General features: G+C 56.0%; 1 protein-coding gene across 4 annotated transcripts in view; it reads right to left on the bottom strand.

The window, feature by feature from the left end:
- Positions 1–265: 265 nt before the first annotated feature.
- PRRX2 (paired related homeobox 2) overlaps positions 266–16,408 on the bottom strand; it is a 25,410-nt gene continuing 9,267 nt past the window's right edge. Inside the window, exons 2-4 of one of the 4 annotated variants that reach the window (XM_014942720.1) lie at positions 3,880–4,064; positions 3,528–3,706; positions 266–2,964 (exon numbers count right to left, since the gene is read on the bottom strand). In XM_014942720.1, coding sequence (XP_014798206.1) covers positions 2,826–2,964; positions 3,528–3,706; positions 3,880–4,064 — 503 coding nt within the window. In that variant the 3' untranslated portion in view covers positions 266–2,825. Of the gene's footprint in view, positions 3,195–3,527; positions 3,707–3,879; positions 4,065–16,408 lie in introns of all 4 variants that reach the window. The other 3 variants (XM_014942721.1, XM_014942722.1, XM_014942723.1) reach the window with 3 other exon arrangements.

Raw genomic sequence — 16,408 nt, 5'->3', positions numbered from 1 at the left:
AGATGAAATCCAGGTCTCGGAGAGAAGCTGAGAGGTGCCACCATCACACAAGGTGAAGGTGGCTGGATCCTGGCTCTCGTCCCCTTGCCCAGGGCAGTTGGTCCCCTTGGCCATGCTCCTTGTCCAAGGCAGGTGGGGAAACCGCAGTGGCCGGCGCCAGGGCAGTTGGTCCCCTTGGCCACGTTCCTTGTCCAAGGCAGGTGGGGAAACTGCAGTGGCCAGCAAGGAAAGAGCCACATCCCTGTCACGTGCACGGACACGTCTCTACTCAGTAAAATATTTATTCCTCCATTATTTCACAAGAGTTGTTTTTACAAAAACCTTACAAAAATTTCCAAAACACAGACATGCAGAAGGAAAAAAAAAAAAAAATCCACTGTGGATCTTGTTACAAGTAATTGAAATGTACAAATAGAAAGGGCGAGAGGGAGCTTAGATTACAATAATCCCTCTGTCCTGCTACCCCTCCGTGGGTGCAATTTGTATCTCGTCTGGGTGAGGATTCGGCACTGACTGACAAGCTGCGATAAGCTGCCAAGAGCACGGCAGAGGAGGGGCCCTAAGATTAAGAGCGAATGTTTTCAAATATATATATACATATAGATATTTAGTGAAGAAATATTTATTCCCTGCTTTTTTTAGGTTTACAGAAACGGCATCTGCAAACTATTAAATGGGTTTATTTTCATTAATGCTCTCAAAAGAGGCAGCGACATTTATATCCCTGTGGTTTCATCTTGTATAACCGAAAAAAGAGCCCTGTGCCTTCCATGGGAATAGGACCCCCCCAGCCCCATCCTCCTGCCCCAAGCGGCGTTTCTCATGGAGGATGATTTGATCCCTCCTCCCCCTGGCCTGGCACGTCTCGGCTTTTGTCAGGTCTCTGTGCGGTCTCTCGCTACGGTCTGGGGAGTTGTGTGCTCCCCTTCTGGCGTGGCAAATGGGGGGGATATCAGCCCTAGAGATAGGGGTGGGGGGCACAGGGTGGGTATTTAGGGTGACTTTTCTCTCTGGATGGGGTGGGCAGTGTTGGTCAGGCTGTGCCCCCTCCCTGCCCACTCTGCTTGAGGAGGAGGTGGCTGTTCCCAACTCAGGGGCTGCATTGAGTGGAGCAGAGAAAGCTGGGACTGGAGGGACCAGTTCACCCCCACCCCAGCCAGAGGAGCTGTGCTCCTCTCCTGGTTCTCCCATCAGATCTGCAGCTCTGGGTGCTGGGTGAGTTCCCCCACAGGAAGGCACTGCCAGGGGTGAAGTTGAAGGTCCTGGTGTTGCAGGTGCTGGGTACCACGTGTGGCTGCAGTGAGAGCTCCAGTGGGAAAGGGAGAGGATGCTCCTGGGAGCGCTGGGGACACTTTCAGCCTTGGTGGTGCACGCTGGAGGATGTTTATCTGGAGGAAGCACTTTAGCAATTGCTGTATTCGTCCTCAGATCTACTGCTACAGTCCTCAGCGGGGCTAAGCCCTTCTAGGCAAGAAGGGCTGGTGCCTTCTCCGTCCAGGCCACCCATCTGAGCTGGTGGTGTCCCTGTGCTTGGCTGGTGGCTCTTTGCAGTGGGTGAGGAAAGGGTGGACTGGCTTCCAGAGGGGTTTTTCCACAGGGTAAAAACTCCATCAATCCGGCTCATGCTGGATTGCTGTGGTATTGGCAGGGGAAGGTGGAAGGTGCGTCTCTCTGCGGCTCAGTCCCACGGGCAAAGGGCTGGGGTGGCCTTAGCCTGGGGCAAATTTGCCCACCCTGTCCCCCCCCCCCCCCCCGCACACCCCACCTCGCAACCTCATTAGGCTGCACAGCAGGGTGGGACGAGGGGGAAACCATTTCCTTTCTGCAAAACCAAAAAAGCCCACCCCCACGGAGTCGCCAGCCCCAGGCCCCCGCACACATCTGCGGAGCTGCCGACGGGGAGGCTGTGCCTCCGGAAGGCGAAGCCTGCTCTGCCGTTGGCACGAAGCGCTGGGAGCCGCCTACTCAGCTGAAACCCAACAGCTTTTTCCAATTTTCTCTTTCCCTGGGACTGTTCAATGACCTGGGGCTCTGCAGAATCGCTGGCAAACCCCCCGAGGCAGGGCAGCGGTGCCTCTTTGGGGACTGGCGATGCTCCCCCCAGCTCATGGGAGACCTCGCAGCCTCCGAGTGAGTCTGTCGAGATGCTCCAGCCCTCCTTGCTCCTCTGGGAAGGGGCAAAGCCTGGTGCCATTGCCATAGGCAGCTCCTAACTGCGGGCAGCGCGGTGCAGGGGGCTGGCTGGGGCAGGGACGAGCTGTCGGCTTCCCAAAGTCTTTCCCAAGCTCCCGGCTGGGGATGCACAAAGAGGTGAACACACAGGTCCATTTCGGCACGCGTGGTCGAGTGCCACGAGTCGCAGCCCGACGGACAAGGGGGGCTCATGATCCTCCCACCGCCGCGCGCTGTCCCTGCGGGAGGAGAAGACCCAATAACTCTTTGGCTCTCTGGGCGAGATACCCAAATTGGTCAAATCCAATAGTCCAAGTTCCTTCCATGTTTGGAAGCAAATTCTTGTTCCCTTGGCAAGTCTGTTTGTCCTCGAAGAGCGCGTGGGGGGTATGTGTGTGTATATATAGCCTTTATTATAAGGGTGTGCGGAAAAGCAAGTTTCTAACCAAGTTTGCTCCATATGTGGCTATAATTATGTGCCACTTCGGCCTGGGACTGACTCTACCTTCAAAAGGGAAGAGAGGAGGAGAGGAGAGGTGCTGAGACGTTGGAAGAGTGGCATGTAGATTGAGCGGGCGGTGGGTTCGTCCTGGGCCGGCACAGGAGCTCCACGCTGTATCCTGGAGGAGGCCACGGGGTGGGCTTTGCCCTGGTCAGTTCACGGTCGGCACCTGGTTCTGATGGAGGCTGAACTCTTTGGCTTTGAGGCGCAGGCTGGCGATGCTGTTGGCCATGTTCACCCCTTGGGTGGGCGTCGCGGTCCCGCTGGAGCTGTAGGAGGGCACAGTGCTGCTGGGAGGGAGCAGGGGAGGAATGAGGCATGGCCCACGGAGGAGTCCCCATGCCCCGCGCCGTCCTGCCGGCTTCCCAGGTCAGACTGGCCGTTCCCTCTTAGACATCTCCCACAAGAGCAGTCAAGGCTTCAGCATTTTTATGTGGCTGGATGCATGTGGGAACTCTTCAAACTATGCACCAGGAGGCCCTGCCTTGAGCTTTTGGACGAGATGGCTGGATGCAGAGAGCTGGGAACCAGAAGGGACCTATGCCACCGCCCTTGCCAAGATGTGGGAAGGGTCAGCACAAGGGCAAGCGAATCCCTTGCGAGGACCAGGACCCACGCTCTGGCCCCAAAATGCATGGAGGCAGGGAAGCCTGCTCAGCGGCGGGCAGGGGATGCTCAAATGGGGCTGAAACAGATTCCCAAAAGCAAAGCTGGACAAGCTCCTTTCAGGCCCATAAAACTCCCCGTGTCCTCAGCAGCAGCACAGAGCTGCACTGCCATGGGAGTGGGGTGGTTCCTAGGCAGGCTGTCCCATGGCCAACTCCTCCCCAGCTCCTCCAGAGCCTGCACCTACCTGTATGGGGAGGTGCTGGTCCAGGAGAGATATTCCGGGGTCAGTGCGGTGGGTCGTGGAGCCATGGGCTGCTCAATGGCTGCTTCTTGGCTGTAGGATTTGAGGAGCGATGCCGATCTGTTGGCCAGCATTGCCCTCTCGTTACGGCGGAACTTGGCCCTCCGGTTCTGAAACCAGACCTGCAGGGGGAGGGAAGGTGGTGAGTGGGGACTTGGTACGAGCAGGGATGTCCCCAGCACCTGTCCTACCAATCGTGATCACGTGCAGGATGAAACGAGAGAGGGGATAGTCCCTGCTCCCACCTGGGGACAAGGCAGAGGGTGTTGTTTCCTCCCACACAAACCTTTCTCACCTGAACTCTTGCCTCACTGAGGTTGACCCTTCTTGCCAGCTCCTCCCGCACGAAGGCGTCGGGGTAGTGCGTCCTCTCGAAGACCCTCTCCAGCGCCTGCAGTTGGCTGCTGTTGAAGGTGGTGCGGTTCCTCCTCTGCTTCTTCTTCCTCTTGGCCGCCCCGCGGCTTGGGCTCAGGCTCTCACCTGCAGGGAAAGTCCAGAAGAGCCCACATGAGAGCCAGACCTGTGTGAGACCCTACACAGTGACCTCTGGCTGGGCTCAAGCCTTCCTGGGGGTCTGCACTGCCCTGCTCCGTACCAGCCATGCTCCCTGCAGGCACCTTGGGACCCTGTGGGGAGCAGCCTACGAGCAACCCGGTGGTGTCCATGAGAATCAAAACCTATTTCAGGAGCTGCTGGAGCTTAGGGTTAAACCTAACATTTGCAAAGACCTGTGGTGGTTTTGCTTCTGGCTAAAAACACCAGGACCAGATTTTGAATGCCAGTCTCAGTGGGTTCTGGGGCAGCGCGTGACCCAAACTGCTGGGACTGCATCTCACAGCCCACCCCCTGACAATGGGGACATGTCCACAGAGTGTCTCAGGCTTGGCTCTCACTAAGGGTTTAGGTCAAGCTTTCATGGGCGGTGATGGAAATTCAGCACCAAAACATCTCCGAGATGTGGGTCCCAGCTCCCACCTCCAGCACCCCCTGAAGGCCTGGCCGTGGTGTGTCCCCAAGGTGACACAGGACTGCAGCCGAGCATCTGCTCATCCAACCCTGTTCTTCAGAGCGAGGAGCGAACACCACTGCGTCTCACAGAGCTCAGCCTCCGCAGTGTTTATTTCTGGCTTTGCTGGCTCATGGAAACATGAAGCTGAGGCTGTAGTTTGGTTTCTCAGTATTGATCTTGGGCTTTCAGCCAGGCTGAGATTAATCTCCTCTTTGTTACTAATATCATCAGTTTTAGGCAAGTCTATAAAGTCCTTTTTCTGAGATACCCAGTCAGCTGCCTGAAAAGGCTTTGTGGGGATCACATCTCGCTGTCGTTCTTCCCTATGGAGGTACTGGTTAATTATTCTTTCTGTTAATAAAGCATCTGGATCCAATCTGTACCTACTGGTGGGAAAGTATTTTGGAATTACTTGAAATGTTAATAGTTTTATGACATTCTGATTCATAGCAGGGTTATATTGGGGTTTTCTGCTCTATATCATTGCAGAGGCCATTATGGCAGAAATTACTGCTCCCTGAATATGCTCAAGAAATAAGTACTTGCTAATAAGCTGTCTTGATACTTATTAAGTAGATGTGCAGCATTTTCAGATGATACTTGAGCAAGTAACAAAATCTACTGGAAGGCATATTAGCTCTCCTGCTTCAAGTCACCACCAAGCTGTTGAGCAGGAAGGAACTATGTGTTCCAAGATCTTTAAGGCCAAAAAAAACCTTATTGGACCTTAATTCTGAATAATCTGAGCCATGAAGCCTCCACCAACAAGTTTTCTATCAAGTTCGTAAGGACCCTTTGTACCCAAGTATATCACTTTCAAGGGCTGTCCCATCCTGACATGAGCCATGTGGACCAGAGAAACCCCAATGTCTGCCGGAAGGTTGTCCCAGGGACTAATCACTTTCTTCCCAAAGTAGGGCCCAAGCTGAGACCTACTGCAGAGTTTTCTTGCTCCCTTCACTGAAAACCATGCTGCTGACTGATGCCACCAACGGCATCCCAGTGCCCAACGTGAGCCAAGCCAGAGCATGTGGCAGAGGAAGGGCTATGTTTATTCCCATTGTTGGCGGTGGCCTCCTGGAAAGAGTAGATGGCTTCTCTGGTGCTTTGCTGCAGTGAGGACCAGTGCCAGGGCCTGGGGGCACTGGCTGTCTCCAACACCCTGACCAGCTAGGGGATGAGGTGTTGGGCTGGGAGGAGATGCAGGGATGTGGAGGTGGGGCCTGGGCACCACCACCAGCCCCATTCCTCATCTCTCAGGCACATGCAGAGGTGCTGCATCATTTTGACCATGACAGGACCAAACTAGGACTGTGGGAAGGGGAGGAAAAGGAACTCCATCCACCTCCCAGGGCCTTGCTGCAGCCACTGGCATTTCTCTGGGTCTTTTGTTGTGTTCTATGTGCTTTTGGAGCTTGGTTGACCATCCCTTGGGCTGGAAACAGCCCATGCTCTTGTATTTGGTACACAGCCTTCTTGTCTGGGCAAAGACATGATGGTTGGTGCCTTGTCTGACATAGAGGGGTTTGAGGCTCCTTCTCCAGCCAGGAACCCACAGACTGTCCTTCGCCGCCGTTTGTGTTTAAAGGCTCACAAATTAAATTCTCCAGATTCCCTCCAGCCCTTGTTCCTCCAGCTTCAAATGTTCTGCCAGTCTCCGCTTTCCAGTTGCCCCTTTTAGTTAAACTCCTTTTTTGGTCCTGTTTTCCCTCAGCAAGCTAACGAGCCGCTGGATTAAAATACATGAAGCCCAGCCATGGTTGTCCCTGAGTTTTCCGGGAGCCTGGGACCAAAACGGGAACCATCAGGCTGGGAAGGAGCTACAGGATGTAACGGGGTGAGAGACATTTCCTTGCAGGTTTACGGCCACCCCGCAGGTTTTCTGAGGAAATTATAGACCAGGGCTTGGTTCAAAAAGTGCCGTCGCCAAGAGCACCCAATGCCCCCCACCGACCCAACAATGATTTCCACAGAACCCTAGTAAATGTAAAAATAAAAGTTATAAACCCCTTTTGGTTTCGTCCCCGATTTAAAATCTGGCTATAGGACTTTTCCATAAGTGATGGCTTCTCTTACCCGCTCTAATTTGGCTGAAAGCAAGGAGGAGGAGGAAAAGTTTCTTAAATTAACTCTCAAATGAGCTCCATAGGATCTGTCCCCATCTCTTTCTGGTTTCTATCTCCCCAAACCCATGGAGGCAAGAGGTAAATGGCCATAGGAGCTGAGCAATTCCCGTATGGGGCTGGCAGGCGTGCTGGGATGGAGATTTAAGACCAGATCTGGGTCAGGATGCATCCAGGTGCTGGCAGTTCCTGGGTGTTTGGAGAGCTGCAAGCCCTGGGCCGTGCCTGGGTTGGGACATATTTTTCAGCCCTTATTGCTGGTTTTAATGGAGGGACCTTCTGCACCACAAAAAACCTGTGGGGTGCTCCAGGGAGTTTCTCAGAGGATGCTGGTGGCCAAAACCCCTTCCCCACCTACTCACACCTCCCCTAAAACACGCTGCACCCCAGTGTAGCTCGGAGCTCCCCAGTTCCCCACAGAAACCTTTGTTTTCCAGCTCAATTATCTGCTGTGTTCATTCTCCCACCCCATCTCCATACTGCAGGGTGGCAGCTCCTTGCCCGGGGCGCCTCCTGGGTCTCCTGCTCTGCTCAAGGATGAGCCTTGGTAACGTCTCAACATCTTTTCCCCATTAGCTCAGGCATCGCAGGCTTGTGGGACTAGATAAATGCCACCCTAATTGCTGGCGGCGTGTGTCTGACAGGTTTACAGCGTGCAAAGTCGGGCCGGATCGCTTCTATCAAAGATGCTTTAATAACCCCAAATCAGCTTTTCCTAAAATGAGCATCGCTAAGCGCTCTACAGCATCGGGGAAGGAACAGGGAAGGGGACGGGCTGGGTCCCTGAAGACCCCCTGCCATCTCACCACCAACCATCTGCGGGAGTCACGTTTAACCAGGTTCTCTGACACCTTGATGGAGGAGTCAGAAACTGGTTCCCGGACCCGACGGGCTTCCAGGAACAAGAGTTTGTAGTTGCCCAAAATTAAAAATCAGCTCACGGCCGTCCTTCTCTCACCACAAAGCAGAGCCTGGGGAGGGTACGGAGAAAGCCAAACCCTTGCCTTTGTCAGTTATAATTTGGGGGTTTCGTTTGGGGGACGGCTGGAGGCATCGGCTTGATTGTCCAACCCCAAGGTCAGAGGGGCTCCTGAGCCCCCCCCAAACCACCTTCGCCTTCGGTGTATTTATCTTCCACTGATTACAATTTCCGCTGAAGGGAGGAAAAAAATGCAGGGGAAGGGGGAAAACCGAGGGGATAACGTTACTGAATAACGAAAGATGACATGAGGGGGAGGATGGGGAGAGGGAGGCGCAGGGGCTTCGCACGGAGCAGGATGGGCCCGATGTGCTTCACAAAAAGAGCCTTAAATTGCCCCAGGGTGTTAGAAAGGACACGAGTCTTTTCACTCACCATGTGGATGGGTTTTGGGGTGCTGGGGGGTAACCTCCAGCCTCCTCTCCGAGATGCCCAACCTCGGGCGATGCTGCTTGCCCGAGAGCTGCAGGCAGCCCGGGGGGCAGCACTCTGCCCTATAGATGCTGTGGGGTGCTGGGAGCCACCCCAAAACCCTTCTCCATGGGGGAACACAGATGCTGGCCAGCCTGGAGTGTGCCAGCAAGCTGCCCTGCCACCGGGAACTGGGAAGAGACTGGTCCTGCCCCATTTGCAAAGGCGATGGCCCCAGTGCCGTGGGTCAGAGCTGAGCTGGTTCAGCTGAGCACCCACCAAGCCGGCTTTTCTGGCTCTTTCCTTTTCCCTCCGTGCTTCCATTAGTTTTCCATAGGAAGGGCTCAGCGGGTTTGAGCTGCTGAAGCACTGGGCGCGGGGCTTGCCAAGGGGGGGGCCCCACGCTGGCAGGGCCCCCAGCCTCCCACCCAGCAGCCGCCGAGTGCTGTAAAGAGGTAATTTTCACTAGATTTCCACCGAGGCTTCGGCTTTGACTTACGACCTCCATTAGCGAGCGATAAACGACCTCCGTGCAGCTGGGATCCAGACCCAACCAGCGTGTAAAATCCCAGCCGGAGCCCCGGGGACGGCGACGTCCCCAGCTAGGGATGCTCCGGTGGGGTGGCTCATCCCTCGGGATGGCTTTCGGCAGTGGGCTCCATCACCAACCGTGCTCAGTCTCTCACAGTGGGGATGGTCCCCTCCAGACACCCAGTTTGGGGGGTTTCTTTGCAAAATGCTCATCCCAGAGCACAATGCTCACCCCAGTACCGACCCTGTCACCCAGGATGGTCACCTCGGCCAACTGCAAGCCTGTCTGTCCCCTGGACGATGCTGCAAACCCCCCCATATGCACCACCACGTCCTAGGGAAGGTTTTGCTGGCTCCATCTCTGCCCCTTGGCTTTGGGGTGCAAACACCCCCCTTTTTCAAGAGCCATGCCAGGAGGGAGTGAGTTCAACCCTCTCCTGAAAAAAAAACCAACAAACCAACAACCAAAAAACCCAGGCTACATCTCTTCCAATGTGTTTCATTTTCCATTGCGCCGCAGACCCCGGAGCCCTGAACAGTTTTCTGCCGTTAAATTATTTCACGCGTTCCATTTATTTGCGAGCAGTTTGCCAAAGACCTTTTAAGCTTTAAATTTTTCACCACCCCCCACCCCCAGCCAAATGATCAAATCTGTCGTACCCTTTACTTCCCTTCTCTGCCTGGAATGGCATTTTCCCCCCCCTTTTTTTTTTTAACTTCTTGGGTATAATTTAAGGGTTGAAATAGCCTGGAGGGAATTAGCTGTAAATTCTTCCTAAGACAAATAAATTCAGCCCTCTAAGTTTCTACGTTTTTCAAACTGTTGAGAGACGTTTTGGGTTTGTTTTACTTGAAATAATGATCGTGGCATATCTGACCCTCAGGCTGCGGCCGGCTCTAACCAAATAAATAGCTTTTATTAATTAAGGTTTATCCTTAACAAATAAAACCCCAATTTGATCTCGGCCGGCTGAATTAGCAAAAATAAACAACGGGTTCTCCGGGCACTTGATGTGGATTTAACAAATTAACGCTGGGCCTTCATCAGGGAAGCCGCAGGGTGGTGGAGGCCTTTTACAGCCAAGAAATCCTTTGGAAAAACAATGTCTTTCGTTTCTCCCATGGTCTCTCTCGGTAAACATATGGACTCCCTTCATCCCTTTATATACTCGGGGGAAGCGGGGAGAGCTCCGGCGATGACGTCCACCAGAGTTTCATGTGCAATTGTTTAACTTGTTCCTCTAAATCATGCGATGGGGAGGAAGCGTTTCCCTTTGGATCCTGGCGAGCAGCATTGGAGAAAAGCTCTCGGGTTTGGGAATTGCCCCCCCGCAGGGTCCCCCAGCTCCGGCTCCTTTTTATCCCGTAACCTTCAGCTGAGACACCCAAAGACGGGGAGCGGGGGGATTTGGGGGTGCATGGGCAGCCGAGTGCAGCAGAACCCCCTTTCCAGCAGCTACTGCCAGCACTGCCCTGTCCTGGGACATGGTTGGGGACAACCTGAGAGCCCCCGGAGGGGTTTTTCCTGCCCGTGCTGGGGCTTTGTGGGAGGAGGGGTGGCAGGAGGGATGCTCTACAGCCCAAAGGGATGCTCTACAGCCCGAAGGGGAGCTGGGGGGTTGTCCCCCCTCGTGGGTGCAGGCGGCACAGGGTTCGTCGCAGAGGTGATGGTGGGAGCTGTCAATGCCACTACACATCTTTAATCTCCCCAAATCATCTCGGGAAGCCCAAGAGGGCGAGGAACAGCCAGGAAGGCGGACCCTCCATGTGTGCCGGGTCACCCAGCTGCGGTGCTTTTCCTGCACCCACCAGTGGGACCACGGAGCAAAACCGTTATCAGCATAAATCTGTTTTCTGGGTGGTTTCACCCCACTACCTGGAAGAGAAGCCCCTTGGGGCCACCAACCCCTACACATGAGGTGCCAGTCTCAGCTCTGCTTGGCACAATGCCGTGAGGTCCAAACCCATCCTGGGAACAACCTGTGGGCACAGGAGACAGGGTGTCCTGAGGGAACGGGGGCTTCCAGCCCTTTCCCGGGCTCCCCAGCTTCTGGGAACAGGCTCCAACCTCCTCATCCTGACCCACCGCCGCTCCCTGCTCCCCCTCCAGCCCAGCCCCAGCCTCCAGAAGACCCCGGGAAGGGTGGAGGCTCTGGTCGTGGGGGGCGAGAATTGAAGCTGGGGGGGTCCAAATGTGCTGAGTCCGAAGGAAACTTTCTCGGCTCAAGTGGCGTACATGAAAAATTTAAGAGAGGGGCAAGTCTCAGCTACTGGAGAAACATTACAGCGAAATGTTTCCGAGGATGTTTCACCTCATTAATTGTGAAAAAACTGAAACGCTGACACGTTTTTACAGGCTGCCAGTTTTGCTGGGGGAAAAGTGTCTGTGTTAAAAAGGAGCAGCTAAAGCCTGGACCAAGAAAGAGGCCAAGGCTGTCCCGGGAGGGCCTTAGCCTGTGCTCACTGACAGGCAGCAGCAGACTGTTTTATGGTTATAGAGCTGCCGCTGCACCAGCCAGAAACCACCCAGCGCCGAGCTTCGCTGCCCCCGGCCGTGCGGACACCCGGTTTTTGGGAGGGTCCTGCCCAACGGTGCTGCCACCCCAGGGATGCTCCATGGGCAGCTGCACCCCCTGAACCCAGGTGGCTTTTCCCCTGGCACCCCCAGGAGCTGCAATTGCTGCTCGGTAGTGATGTTGGGGATGGTGTGTGGTGTCTGATTGCCCACCGTGGCACGTCCAACCAAAAGCCTCAACAACCTGGGAAAGGTCCTGGAGAGATGTCCGAGCCGGCAGCATCCCTGCATCCCAGTGGGGATGTGTCCACCCTGTGCTTGCAACCTGACTATGGCACTGCAGCCTTTTTTCAGCTCACCCTCATCTTTGGGGCAGCAAACACAGTGGGAACGTGATGCTTAGCTGGGTTTGGGGACCAGAAGGAACCTGGAAAGGAGGAGCCCCAAGCTGCAAGATGCTGTCTCTCTTAGGGACAGTCCCAGCCCAGCAACAGCCGCCAAATTCACAGGTGAGGGCTGTGAGCGGATTCAAAGCTGGCTCAAAGCCGGCTCTCCAGCGAGGGTGGCAGTGATTTATCTGCTGCAAATCCAAGTGCACAAGAGGGACAAGATCAGGAGGTCACAGTGAGGAGGGGAGGGAGAGAGGGGATGAAGGGGATGAAGGAAGAAGGGGATGAAAAGAGGGGAACCAGATGCCTGGCCAGCCGAGTCATGCTCGGTGATTTAGAGAGGAAAACCTGAAAGCTGGTGAAATCCATGAGGCTGCAGTCATCTGTCACAGGTAAAGCCCTGAGGCTTTGACATGCCAAACCCTCCTTGGACACTTCACAGCCCTTCCCACCACACCAGAGGCTCCTGCCCCAGCCAGAGGCTTGTGCACAGCTCATCATCGTGCTCGCCCAGCTGGGGCCAGGAGCTGGGAACGGTGTTTTGGCACGGCTGGCTCCTGCGTCAGCGGAAGCGTTTAATGAATTAATTGCAGCCACGTTCCCTGAAGGAGGAGGCAGGGTCGGTGGGATGCTGTCAAGCCTCAGGAAGGGGCTGGGGAACATCTTTGGCCACGAAGCTCTGGTGGGAGAGGGCTGAGTGGTGTGAGAAATGTCCCCCCTGCTCTCCCAGGCGGCTGGGGGAGAGCAGGGAGGAAATCACCCACCTTTTATCCAGGGTGGAAATCCCCCACCTTTTACCCAGGGTGGGAGCCACCTGCCCAGGGACAGACCTTTGGAGAAGGGGACATGGACAGACCTCGCTGCCAGGCTCACCAGCTCTGGGATGCACCCCAGCATCCGGGCCCGGGCCCAGGATCCAGACCATGGAGCCTGGCACCATCAGCATCCTCTGACACAACTGCTCCAAAAACAGCCCTGAAAAGCCAGGCAATGGCGTTGGCACACGGCGTGGGGCTCAGCGAAGCCTCTTGCTGTGCTTTCCCAGCCGCCTGGCTCCCGTGCACCCCAGGAGCCATTGTGCAGGGCCGCGGGGCTCAGACTGCCTGGCTGCACCCACGGACGGGTGGCATCAGCCCAGGGCATCCAGCCCGGGACCCAGGGCGCTGAGCACATCCCTTGGGCTCGGTGATCTGCAAGCAAAAAAATCCCTCCCGGGGCCATTCCCGTGCAGCGGGTGACCCCAGCCTGGAGAAGGGCTTTCAGGAGCTGCCAAGAGCATCCCGTGCGCTCGGAGGAGGCTGCAACCACAGCCCGACACAATGGGCTGTCCCAGCTCCAGCACCACCATCGCCTCCATTGTGTCAGGTCTCAGTGGGGATGGAGCTGCAGAGGAGCCAAGTGGGGGATGAGCTGGGGTGCTGCTCCTCCCCCAGATACCCTGATGTCCCCCCCCGCTAAAGGATGGAAGGACGAGGAGAAAAGCCTCCCAGGAAAGGTCCATCATCTGCAAGAGTTTGCCAGGGATGGTGGGACTGCAGCGGTGACCACCGGGTGCTCCGGTTGGCTTTGATTGGTCAAGGTCTGGCATCTTCCCTGCTCGTGGTGGAGGAATGCACAGCTCAAGGGGCTTCACTCCCCTCTGGGGTCCCGCTTTGCCTAGATGGGGCTGGGGCCATGCCAAGCCTCCGAAAACTCATCGGTGATGATGCCCACCTGGGATGTTCCCTGCGAATGCCAAGCAGGGGGAGAGAGGAGAGATAGAGGGATGTGGGGTGTGTTGTGCCACAGCTCCTGGCTTTGCCCAGGGATGCTCCAGGAGGCCGTGCCAGACCAAAGGGCTCCTTGGGTGGATGCAGGGCCATCAGGGGAAGGAGCCACTTGGCCGGGTGAGCTAAAGCCCTCATGGTACAGCCAAGCACTTCGGGAACAGGCACCCCGGTGGGTTTGAAGCGAGGAGCTGGGCCAAGTACAGAGCAGCACCGACCGACGGGGGAGCAGGAATTTTAATTTTGTTCTCCCGCGAATCTGCCAGCCCCCGCGGTGGAGGCCCGGGGACCAACAAAAGGCACTGGCTCAACCCCAGCCGCCGGTGGCTGGGAGCTTCCCTGGTGAGGAGGCATTCACTGGGGGGGTTTGCTTTCATCTCCTGGCCATGAGACCGTCTCGTGGTGGGACGAGACCAGTGCTTGGGCTGTCCTGTGCCTTGCAGCACTGTAGCACCTTGGGGATGAAGCCCTCAGGCACCCACCCGGGATGCAGCATCCCTGCTTTGCCAGCATCGTTTATGCTGTGCATTAAAATAGCTGAGCACGGAGAGGGGCAGTGCCGTGATGGGTAACAGATGTGTGAATGGGCTTCCACGACGTGGGGAAATAGTCAGCCCTGACCCCACTGCCAAAATGCTGGGGTTTGGGTCAGCCCAGGCACTGCTGAGAGGGTCTGGGCAGAGGGGACGGCCACGGTGGCTCCCACAGCCATCGGAGAGGGAGATGCCAGGATGGATGATGCCAGGATGGATGATGCTGGGATGGATGGACCCCACCATCCTGAGTTGGGGCTGAACATGGCCGAGGCTGTTTCTCTCCACGTCCCACAAATGTTTTAGGCACCATTTGGTGCATCCGTGATGCAGCCGCAGAGGTGCCAACATCGCTCACGCGCGGCCGCCTGACATAACAAGTTACACGGTTTCCCAGCAGGGCACGGGGCATGTGTAATTAATTAACACTAATGAGACTTGTGCAAGCGCTGGCCCCGAGAGCAGCACCCGCCTGGCGCTTGCAAAGCTCCACCAAAAACTCAGCTTTAACTGCAAAGTGGGTTTCCCCGGGGGGGGGCTGGGAAGGGGAGGGGATGGCGGGTGCCTCGGACCATCACGGTGCCGAGAGCTCGCTGGGACTTTAGAAAATAAAACTAATCAGCCCAGGGCTACATTAGCAGGAACGCCATGTAGAGGGCTGGCTCCCAGCCAGGGACCCCTGGCATGGTGATCCCAGCCTTCCTCTCCCCCTGCCTTCGCCCCCCCACACCTCCCCAAAAAGGTGGTTTCTTGAAATTTAATAAGCAAAAGCCCACAGCAAGCCAGCCCCAATGGCTTCTGGCGCTGAAACCCAACCCCAGCCCACCAGGTTAAAGCACAGACCCCACTGCGTCAGGGTCATTGCCAGGGGGAGGGAAGAGGATGGGCAGGAACCAGGGGGAACGGTGGAAACCCCCATGGTGTCCCCTCCTGTCACGTCCTTCCACTGCTCTGACTCCCCTCTCTTTTTTGAGGCCAATTGGGTGTTTTTCACACCCAGGCCCAGATGCTACCGAGCGCCTGTTTTAGCAGCGAGCACCGGCACCTGCTCAGAGCCCATCCTATGGCCACCAGTTGGCATCTCTGGGCCAGGGACAGTGGCCCGTTTGGCCAGGGCGTGGGATGGGCACAAGCCCCCAGCGGGGACCCCATCCCACCACCGCACCGAGGAGGACCCTTGTGGGCGCCGGCACGCACAGACATCCCGGAAACCCTCGCCAGCGAGCAGCATCGCTGTCCTCCAGTCTGGTTTTCATTTGAGGTCGGTGGCCTCTCGCCAAATTTATTGTAAAACATTCATTTTAATAAGTGGCTCGTATCTTTTTTTTTTTTTTTTTTTTTTTTTTTTTTTTTTTTTTTTTTTAAACCCAGCCTGCTTAACTGTTTCCAGGTTAAAGCAGAGCTGTGCACAGGGATGGCAGGGACGGCAGGCAGGTTGCCAGAGGCACATTGTGGCCACAGGGAGGACACCAGGGGACACCTCGGAGATGGCCAGGGTGGGGGCAGCTGCATCGAGGTCCCACTTCTGCAAAGCCCAGCACCGCTGAGATCCTCACCCTCGTCACCCCAAGCCTTCACTCCCTCTGGGTCCCTGAGGAGCCCAAGAACCACTTTGCCACGCTGAGGACCCCAGCACCAGACTGGATGAGGCCCCAAAACCCAGCCAGGAGGAGGCAGGGACACACTGGCACTGGTGTTTGGGGGTCCCGGGGTGCAGGATGGGGACCTCCAGGCACTCTCATGCAAATCTCATTAAAACTTAAGCCCTCGGCAGGTAACAGGGTCGTGCTGAACATGCAAAGGGTTTCGCGAGGTGGACGGTGCTTGGTAGTTTGGTTTTGACATTTGTTTTAAGTTTTATAAACCTCTAATACTAATAGAAACGCTTCAATGTCTTTTAATTTAAATGAAAACAGTTATTTTTTTAATTTAAAAATTCCCCTGAGGTATTTACAACCCCCAAATTACAGCCATGTGGCCGGCCTGGCCAAGAAAGTGAAATCGGTGAGGAAGGAGCGTGGCGGCCACCCCGGCCCGAGACGAGCCCAGGACGGCCCCGAGCAGCACCACCGAGCCCGTGGCCATCCCCGTGTCACCCATGTCACCTACACAGCCCCCCATGGGGGCTTTACATCTTTGCTGGGGATGTGGAATCCCAGTCCACGGGGCAACCAGCCCCCCCAGGCCGCTGGCCATGGCTGCCCTTTGTGGGATGGCATCCTTCTGCCCCACACAGCTCAGGGTGAAATGCAGCCCCCCCCTAAATACACACACTGACGGGCCCTGTATCATTCGGGGTACAGTGTAATCCTCCCCCTCCCACCCCTCGCTGCCCAAGCCTTGCCCTGCACGACCTGGGGTACAATGCAGTTCCCCTGCATGACTTGGGGTGACACCCCTTCCCCCTGCCATGCCCTGGGGTGCAATGCAACTCACTCCCCCCCCAAGCAATGTGCTGCATGAACAGGGGTACAACACAATCCCCCCACATGGCTCAGGGTGTAATACAGACCCCCCCCCCCATTTACACATTGTACAACTCGGGGTGCAATGCATCCCCCCCACCCC

This window comes from Calidris pugnax, unplaced genomic scaffold, assembly GCF_001431845.1.
Source record: "Calidris pugnax isolate Ruff unplaced genomic scaffold, ASM143184v1 scaffold102, whole genome shotgun sequence".
Lineage (NCBI taxonomy): Eukaryota > Metazoa > Chordata > Aves > Charadriiformes > Scolopacidae > Calidris > Calidris pugnax.
Note: the sequence above shows the minus strand (reverse complement) of the source record. Positions and strands in the feature narration are given on the sequence as shown.